This window comes from Thermobia domestica, chromosome 16 (assembly GCF_964235325.1).
Source record: "Thermobia domestica chromosome 16, izTheDome1.hap1.1, whole genome shotgun sequence".
NCBI classification, from domain to species: domain Eukaryota; kingdom Metazoa; phylum Arthropoda; class Insecta; order Zygentoma; family Lepismatidae; genus Thermobia; species Thermobia domestica.
Window position 1 is genome coordinate 185,462,332 of NC_137469.1, and position 10,829 is coordinate 185,473,160.

The window sequence follows — 10,829 nt, forward strand, 5'->3', positions numbered from 1 at the left end:
ATCAGAGTCTTTTGGCCATATCTCTTCCCAGTTGGTAGGGGGCTCGGGAAGTGGAAGTTCATCCCCGTGCGGAATAGGTCTAATTGCGGATTTAACGTTGGGATAACTTATTGTGTATTTGCTTTTTTTGAGAATTGTATATATATATATGTACAGGGTGCGGCACGTAAAACCGGCCCGTAAAGTGAACACATAAACGGGCACGGTTTTAACTTCAGTCCCCTTAAAACACGTCTGCAACTTCTCTCACTCGCATGAACCTGTTGACTCAATCTCCTGGTTGACTTTCGAGGACTTCTTGTCATTATCTCCTCCACCTGCATCTTTAATTCAGGTGTGCAGACAGATGGTCGTCTGTTCCTGGGAGCATTTTGAACCGATCCTGTACGCCGCCATTTTTCAATCAATTCCTGAATGGTGCTTTTTGTTGGCACAGAACGTCCTGGAAATTTCTCCCGAAACAAATTCTTTGTTTTCACAAAAGATCCAGTGAGAATGAACCCTTCAACAATGGCAACACGCTCGGGTATCGAATACGGCATTATCACGCACTGACACTCACCCGGCTTAACACAACGAGGCCTTTTTCTCAACTGGTTTCGACAAGTTTCACTGGCTGCGGCTGCGCGTGACTGCTGCAGGTCACGTAAGTCGACCCGACCTCGACACGCCATCTCTTGGTAGGAAGGTAGATTATTTAAGTGTTGCCAAAAACACAATATACCAGAATATTACGACGGGCCGGTTTTACGTGCCGCACCCTGTATTAAGATATACATATACTGTACGTTTAAAAAAAATATACGTTGGAAGTACATTCTATTTTTATACACGTTTCTAATTTACAGAGAGCAATACAAGTGTGTTGTTGACTATTGTAAATATTCATTTTTATGTCTGTGTTTGTAATAATAAAGCAAATCGTTTTTATCCCAACTCAGGAGATCTGAAAGCATTACTATCAGGTGCAATAAACAGTGCACACAGTATACATACAAATATATTTATTTCTCTAGAAAGAACAAAGCGATTTTTACGAAACTTTTAGGGTTTATTAAATATAAATCAAGGTATACTTAGGTATAATTTCTATGTTACTATATGTAAGGGGACAGGAGCTAGGGGAATAAAATATCTGAAAAAGGGAAATTTTTGAGGGAATTTCCCGAAAATCCCTCTGTTACGGGAAAACTTACGTGATGGAGAGAAACCGAGTGCATATTCGAATTCAGCGCAAAAAGTTCCTTTAAGATCAGGTGATTTTTCTCATGTAACAAACAAAAAGTTTAAATTTGTTAACTAGTGATATATATCGATAATGAAGTTAATCTAGTCATGTTCAGCCACTTTTGTTAGTTTGAACTATGACGAGAATAATTTAATTTTATTAAAATAAATTGTTTTAAAATTACTTCTTTCTTGTGACTCAGAATTAATTATATCAAATGTGTTACAATTTCAAACTTATTTCACTACTCGTTAATACCACTGATGTATCGAGGGAGAGTCGATTAAAGTTGCATCACCCCCATTGAATCTTTCACATACTATTAAAATGAGAATAATTTCATTTTGTTAAACCTTGGAACTGCAAAATACCCTTTCATTGTCTAATTATCATGTCAGTTAACACTTTATCAGCTGTCATACACATCTAACAGTTTAGGTGAAATACGAATACAACTATTACTGGGCCGATACTTCATTAAATGTTATGATAATAAACGGATTGGATCTCAGTTATCTGAATCAGAACGGAATGCGATCTGGGTTCTCTTCATCCGAATTCAATATCCAGATAGGGTAACCACAGATCCCGATTAATCGTGGTTGTCCCTTTCCAGAATACAAAATATTATGCGGATTTTTTCTTGTAGAATTATTGCTACTGCTAAGTACTTGCGTGTTGGCAGGACCTAATAGAAAATATGCATTTCACGCTGGCATGACGTTTTTCAGTTGTGCGAAGCGTCAGTCATCCTACCAGTAATAATAAATCTGCAATTAATGCAATTAAAGCAAGGGAGAAGTGTCGGTACAAAACATCGCCAGATAATGACAATAAGCTGATATATTCAATAACCTATTTTATTATGAAGAAAAATTTTAATTTAATAAAACAATAAAATAACAATATTTTTATTCCTTATAAAATTATCACAAATTATAGTCATACGTCCAAAATTAATATTAACAGTAATATCTTATATCAAAAACCTGTCAAAATTATTTAAATTCGATCGAATACTTATTGACCAAGCATTATTGAAATCGTTATTCTTTTCTTCACGATACCATCAACTATTTAGCAGCTATACGCGCATGCCCTTGTTATTATTATTCACACTGTACTGTTACACACTTCCTCTAAAACACTCTGATTTAAATCTTTTTGAAAATTTCCATTCTCACTTTCATCACCCACTCATTACTCTATCTTATAAACAGAGTGATTCTGCTTTGTGAGTAGTATCCACATCATGGCTTAGACCTCTCATTTGTACTCTTAACATTTCTTATGTGTTGTGTAGTTATATATTATATCTAAGTATTTTTTGTGTATTTCCCAACATATATGTTAAGGGTGAAAAAGCCTTAAGTTTTATGTTCTGTTTATAGATTTTAATAAATAAAGATACAATTTATGCGTACGTTCCCACAGACCGTCCTTCCTGTATTCTTTAAAAAATTCCTTTCCTAAAAGAGGACGTAAGACTCTAATATGGTGCTAGCCTTGGGCTAGTATAAAAAAAATCCTATCACCACCGCCGAAAAAATCAATATCGCAGCTTACCAGTTACAACCTAGTATACTTCATTCTCTTCCACCTGACATATTATTAGCTTCACTTTGTTGATTATCTCAGAACCATAGTCACTTGGAAACGTAATTCTGCACCAGGTTTTGATAACATGACTTACTGTGTCAAGGGAAGCCCTTTATCCTTATCAACCCCACTTGTAACTATTAACACTTTTCTTCTTCACACTGGATATTATCCAACCTCCTGGAAAACTTCGAAATCTCTTATGTTTCCTAAGCCGAACAAATCATTGGACGACGTTTCTTCATATTGTCCCATACAACTCACTTCCATATTCAGTAAAATCCTAGAACGGATCTTGGCCAAATACCTTCATACATATCTTGTGTACTTCCCATTTACTCGTATCAAGTTGGATTCCGACCTGCATTCTCCATCAATGACCAACTGCTTTATCTTTTTAGTCTGATCACCATGCATTATAATACCATCAAACCGTCTTGTCTCGTATTATTCAATTTAGAAAACGTCTTTTACTATGTCTGGCATCTGGCTCTCATTTACAAATTTATTCGTCTCAATTTTGTGTATTGTACGTATTGTGTATATCTATGTATTATTTTGTGTATTCCATTCTTTTCTTAAATCAAATTTAACACAGCAATAGCCCTAACTGATATTATTCGGTTCATGTAGTAACCGAACTACAAGATAAGTACATTGACGTTACGTATGCAAGACCATACGTGGAAGGTCATGTGGAGTGGCTAAATGATCTATGAGACACATTTTCTAAATAATAAATAGTTTAATTAGGTTATATATGACATGAGTTCTCCACAGTGCACTACAGGAAAAATAATCTGATCTAGTTACTTTCTCGCTAGAATATGTAAAAAAAAAAAAAAAAAAAAAAAATCGTCCAAAATTATCCGAAATCTGACGCTTAAAATCTAGTGACTAGTAATCCACTCTAATTACCGCAGTGGCAAGGTCTAATTACTAGTCTAATGGTATAGATTCTCCTCCCTCTACTACTAACTGGAAAAATAAGATTTTATCCGTCTTTCTTTTTACTACGCGTCAAGGAAGACGAAGTGGCCATAGTGGCTGAGTAGTAGACCGCTCGCCTTTGGTATATGGGGTTCCTGGTTTAATTCCAGCTCGCTTGAAGTGGGCTTTATGGTGGACAAATACCGTACGCATGCGTTTTCTCATTTTTTTCATTCCATTATTTCATTCATTCTTATTATCGACGTCTCCATTAGGCATAACGGCGGGACGCAAAACTGAACAATTTCATTTTTAACGAAAGATGAACATTTAACTTATAAGAAACTACAAGCGCTCAAAGAGAGCCTCTTCCCAACATCTTCCCTGACCCTAGCATTTATCAAAACATGTACAAAGATTGAAATTTATGATTTTACACTAATGGACACCTCCAGTAACGGACATATTTTGTAATCCCCCAAAACACTGCAACAGGGAAGACCATATTGGCAAACCTCTCGAAAGCGGACACTCTCTAGTACGGACATGGACAGTCTTTTCTGTCTTTTATAGGTATTATTTACCTCCGTATTACGGACACTTTCTCTAGAAACAAACTGAAAAGTACAGTAAAATTACATTTTTAGTAATTCATACATGTGTCACCAAGGAAGCATTGTGCCTCCTCAACTGTCTGATCAGCAACCCAGACGAACTGTCTCTGTTTAACAACATTCTCATGTCCTTTGCCTGCAGTCCAGTTCCACCCAAGCTGTTTTAGACACAAACGTGATTGACAGTTGCCTGCCGTCTGGGACAACATGTTATTCTACTGTCCCACTGGAATCTCCAACCAAGCAGAAGACAAGTTTGGTACTTTTTGCCCGCGGATACGCATATTGTCTTTAAAAAAAGGACTACAATTAAAACACAAATTAAAGCGACATACTGTGAACGTGTGATAAGTGTAAAGTGCAGTCAACTATAACATCTTATTTCCATTTTGTGCCTCGAACACAGAGTACTGGATGGTGAAGGATACTGCAGGTACAGTAGCATTTTTGTAACATTCGTAAATACATGATTCATACATTTTTTTCTAATTATATATTATCTTCTTTACTAATATAAGTAAGGGAATATTGAAACCTCTTTAAGGAGGATACCTCTCTATAGCGGACAATTTTTGATTCCCCACTGCTGTCCGCTTTAGACAGGTTTCACTGTACTTAGAAAACTCTCTAATTCCTTACTTAAAGACTACATGGACACATTTTCAGAAAATATGTCTACATTAAACATATTCAAAATGAGTAATCCCATAAATTGAAATGAAGAGGTGGGGCGCTGACTCTATGTGATGGGACTTAGCCAGATCTGGGGCAGCCCCTGACTACCGGCATGCTTCTTATACTTTTACGTGTAACAGGTCACAAGTTTTATCTTTACATTTCATATACTCAAAATGTATACATTTCATGTTAAAATCAGTTATTTGCAGTTCTGAACTGTTAACTCCTTTTGTGTTCGTTTGGGTATGAAGGTAGATTAAGGAATCTGGGTGATATGTATGTTTTTGAAGTAATACTGATCATTCAACACTTATCCCTACATGTATAGGATTTGAATTTGTTATTACTAAGTGCAATTATGTACCAACTCTAATTCCAGAAGTTAAGAACATAAAAGACCCCGCACAATTCTTATGGAAATTTTATTTCGATAGAGTTGCTTGAAACCGTATGCTGTAGATATTGTAATGCTGTGAAAAAGTCTCAAGGGGCACAACCACCAATCACTGACCACTACAGGGCCACTTTTTGGAAAACAGCAGATGGTTACTATATTCTGGAATTTTGGTGGAATTGTATGAAATTCTGAAAAGGTTTACATCTCATCCTGTTACACAACCCGGAAAAGAATAGAGAGAGTAGCGGTCATCACCATTTAAGCTACCTAACATCCCGATGTTCATCTTGTTGGACAAAGAAAATCCCTGGAAAACCCTAAACAGTATGACTGTCCCGGGTCGAACATCCCGAATGTGAACAAATTGATGCTTGTGCGTATTGAGATTCTTCTGACCATCAGATCTACAACGTATCACAGATTGATTCATTTTCAATGAAATCCAGAATATCGCTATTTCCGGTTCTTTTTTTTTTTTAATGACCAAACGGTCAGAGCTGCTGGTTGTGCCCATTAAGACATTTTGTCAGGAACATAATAGTTTCAAGCAATTCCACCGAAATTAAATTTCCAAAAAGTTTGTGCCGGGTCCTTTATAAAAGAAGACGAGATGAGAAACAATTTCTCGAAAATCGAGACCAAACGAATTCTACAAAATTTATTAGGAAATTATATATATATATATATATTTCTTCTCTCCATCAATGGGTCGGTCTTCTTAACTTTCTTGTTTCTAAAAGTTCACATCTGTGACAGATGATCTCTCCTCATTCTAAACGCCATAACTTAATTGGTTAACGACCCTTTAACCACCGAAATTATAAGGTGTAGTTTCGAGCTCAACGGAAGCCCTTACCGGGGCGTAAGCACGCACGTTAATTATATAGTCATGGTACTATACTAGTAGTAAAAATGAAATGAAATCTTTGAATTTTGCTCCCACGGTTATGCCGGCTAGAATAAAGGAGGCGGTGATGATGATAAATGAATGAAATGGTGGAATGAAAGTGGAAGGAAACGGAAGAACCCCGAGAAAACCCACACACGCGCTCTTTGTCTACTACAAAGTTCATTTGGCACGAGCTGGGATCGCACCAATGACTCCATGCACCAGAGGTGAAAGCTCTACCACTTAGCCACTGCGGCTCCTCCTCCTACTACTGCTACTACTATTACTACTAGTACTAGTACTATTACTACTACTACTAGTACAACTGCCACTACTACTACTACTACTACTATACTACTACTAGTACTACTACTACTACTATTACTATTAGTACTACTACCACTACTACTACTAATACTACTACTAGTAGTAGTAGTAGTACTAGAGGTCTGCACGGGTCGGAATTTTTAGGTCGAAGCCAGTCCGGCCCGTGAATTTATAATGTTAGACCCGATCCGAGCCCGAAATATATTTCAGCCTTTAGGTTCAGTTCCGGCCGATGTGATACTCAAATGAACCCGAATTACAGAAACGTACTAATTAACAGAAAATTGCATTTTTTAAAAAACAACAACTAGAGACTTAATTTTCCAGTTTAAAATCTTACATGATTCAGAGAGAACAACGAAATCAAATTTATCTTTTACAATTATTAACTATATGAATTATTTAAAGAAAATGATCATTTATATAAATTCCGTCTCCCTCAGGCTCGGTTCATAATCGTGGGACGCTAAACTAAATATTTCATTTCATTTAATTTACATAAATTCTCACGAAATGAAAAGATGAATACTCTAAATATTTAAAACAAAATGTCAATGTGTGCAAATTTTTATGCAAATGGATGTGTACTGAACTCAGACAGTCAGAGCAATTTTCCTCTTTCCCAATGCTAGAGGTCTGCACGGGCTTGGGTCTCACTTCGGGTTCGGGTCTCGGACCTAACTTTGTAAATATATTCAACAACAATGTTCATCGGACTTTTCTTTCTGGAGAGCTTTTAAAACACAACTGCAAAATTAAACCTCTATTGTTTAATAAGTTTGTGCAAATTGGGCTTATTTCGTGCTCATTTGATTATCACATAGCCTCGGGCCGAGCTCGGGTCTCAACGCTAAAACATATATCGGACTCGGGCTGGACCTCACATTATATATTCATAGGTCGGGCCGGAACTCGAATAAAAATTCCGGCCCGTGCAGACCTTTATCCCATGCTCAGCCAATCATACATTTTCCTTCTTGTTCACCTGCTGAAGGAGGGAATAGGTGCAATTGTCGCTATTTCGACAACGTTTGATTCCTCTTTTCACAAGTGAAAATGGGAATGTTATATTTATGAAAGAAATGCTTCCAATATCAGCAAAACAATATAAACTGACATCATTTTGAAGAAAAAAAGGGGGACAACTTGATCTGATTAGGTTTTGTTCCTTTAATTCAGTGTAAGAAACAGTACTTTTATTCACAGAGAAGTTGAGCGTGGTTATTTCTGTTACTTTTAGTTCTTCTGTCCACTACAGAGAGGTTTTCTCTCTATTGCACAATAATCGATTTTTAGTGTCGGGGTCTCAAGTTACAAATTTGGATGTGCTTTAGAAGTTTTCCTGAAAGAATGATCTAATAAATTAGGCCCGAAAAGGTGCGAGAAATATGGTTGTATATTTAAACATTTACGGTCCAAGCCCGAAGTGAAAAAAAATGAAATGAAATCTAAGTTTTACGTCCCACGGTTATGCCGGTTAGGCTAAAGGAGATGGTGATAATGAGAAATGAATGAAATGGTGGAATGAAGAAACTTGGAGGAAACGGGATAACTCCGAGAAAACCCACGAGAACGGTGTTTGTCCACCACAAAGTCCACACGGCGCGAGCTGGGATCGAACCAGGGACCCCAAGCACCGGAGGTTAACGCTCTACCAGTGTCCAAGCCCGAAGTGATCTATCGTGGGCCGTGCCGGGCTTAAGCCCGCGCAGACCTCAACAACAACAACAACAACTACTACTACTACTACTACTACTACTACAACTACTACTACTACTACTATTACTACTACTACTACTACTACTACTACTACTACTACTACTACTAATAATAATAATAATAATAATAATAATAATAATAATAATAATAATAAATCGTTTGATACTAAAGATTACCATTTCTCAAGTAAACAATAATTCGTTTCTACCTACCAACACTGACATTTGTATAGAAGAGAAGAAACGAATATGGAGATTTAGTGAAGGGCCTTTGCTTTAATACAAGATCTACAAAAACAAATGAAATACTCTGCCTATGGTTATTTTCGACGCCAGCAGGTCTGGAGGTCGTCGCCATCACCCCCCTTCCCATCTCTCGTTTCAATTAGGCGTAATCCCACACTTCCGTCCGCATTGATCTATCCACGCCTTTCGAAAACCGTCCTGCTTTTTCCCTATCACGGCAGCCACTAACATGACCAAATTTGTATGCAATCATATTGGTCCCTGTCTTCTTTTTTTCATGAGATTACTTCTCGCTTCGGAATGCCTCGCGTTCTTCATCGCATTCCTCACATGCCTCGCTGTCAAGGTCGGCGCATGCGCTATTCTCCTATGGTCACCTCAAGGCCGTTGAAGGACGCCAGTAATTGCCTTTCGCGCTGCCCACGCGTGCCATGTTTACTGCGATGCGTATGTATTATTAGGACACTGGAAGAAGATGCTTCCTTCGGGATTTTCTTTTTAACTAACGGAGGGAAATCCAACACTGAATGCAATACCCATCATTTAATGAATAGTAGAGACATTATATGCATATATAGATGCAATTTCGTTTTTCAGTAGTTTTTCAATACGCTTTGATTTGCATAGGTTTAAAATAGACGAGAAATATGTCAAAAGAAGCATAATTTGAAACAGAAATTGTTGTATTCAAATATTTGATTCTTGCTTTCCCAGAAGGGGTAGGGTTGCCAACTCTGAAAAAAAACGGCACCCCCGTAAAATTCGCTGAAAAGTCACCTACTAGAGGTCTAAGTGTGAAGTATCTCTGTTTTGACCCATCCATGGGAAGGAAATGTAGGCCTTACCATCGTGAACAAAACTGCATTAGTACCTGTATTCTGCATATGCTTAGTACATTCACCAATAAGCTTAATAGATACATTGTGCTATAAATAAGAAACTGAAATCGGTATTGATCATTTTATTGCAATTACCAGTAACTGCCACTTCTTTAAAATAGTCGAAACACGTGAACAAAACATTAATCTTTACGTGACAGTTTGGGATTTGGAAAATGAAATTTATTCTTTAAACTTTATACTTCAGCTACAGGACATTGCTTTAAGAAGTCCTTTTTCACTCTCAATAAATGTATAAAATTCCTTACAAGTCAATTTTTAATCTTTCCTGATACAACCTCTGTCATCTCTTTAAAATTAAACTGATGAACAAAATATGTTAATCGTTGATAGATTGTGAAAGGTGACAGTTTTGGATTTACAGAATGAAAGTTACTTTTTTAAATTCGAACTAGATGAAATTGCTTGGAACTAGATACAATAAATAAAATAAAAAAAAAAAAAAAAACAGGTCATAAAAGTGCTGGTAAGAAGTTTGTACCAGTCAGCGGCTTTAATCAAAATAATAGCAATATTTCCGGCCAGTTGGCAACCCTACAGAAAGGGACGTATTTTATCGAGTAAGGGAATTGTTCTTTGTCACCCATTACAGATTAATGAGCGAGAGATAGAGAGAGGGCACTTGTGCATAGTGTCACCACTGAGAACTTAGGCACTAGTTCTGGTTTCATTACAAGAAGAAAACAAAAGTGTTTATGCTATCTGTTGAGTTTCAATAGTGTTTGCGTTGTGAGGCCTGGGTCAATGATTCTCTTTTCACCGGCTTCAATTCGATTTGAATGGAAGAAGAATTGTTTGTTACTGGCACACTGCTAACGTGTGTTCACTATTACGAAACATGAAGGTTATATGATAATTAGCAACAGAAGACCGAGTTAATCAATAATCATTAGAAAACTTTCCGGTGTTGCAATTTAAAATTCATTTAAAATATTCGCATTCTTGTTTTCATATTACACAATAACAATGTACTTTATTTCTGAAATTCCAGATGTCGAGTGAGTTATGAAACACTTAAAAATCTTGAATAAGCATAATTTGAAAGAATATTCGATAATATGTACTTTTATAGGCATAAATAGCCTTCGACTAGCTGGGGGCTCCCCACCCAAATCCATGCGTTTAGTCAGCCTATTACAACTATCTAAAAAGGTAAGATTTTGTAACCCCAGAAAATGCTCTCTTAAATAACATGGGAATATTTTCATCCTTCCTTTAGGCCCCTTAAAAATTAAAAATATTTACTTTCGGCAATTTCAGTATAGGTTAGTCCCGGAAAGCTACAAACATGACAAATTTTATCA

The 10,829-nt window shown here is 36.8% G+C and overlaps 1 protein-coding gene across 1 annotated transcript in view; it reads right to left on the reverse strand.

Moving 5' to 3' along the window:
* Positions 1-8,941, reverse strand: part of LOC145673561 (uncharacterized) — an 84,983-nt gene extending 76,042 nt beyond the window's left edge. The window contains exon 1 of the mRNA XM_081743385.1: positions 8,594-8,941. Coding sequence (XP_081599511.1) covers positions 8,594-8,753 — 160 coding nt within the window. The 5' untranslated portion in view covers positions 8,754-8,941. The remainder of the gene's footprint in view (positions 1-8,593) is intronic.
* Between the last annotated feature and the right edge of the window lie 1,888 nt (positions 8,942-10,829).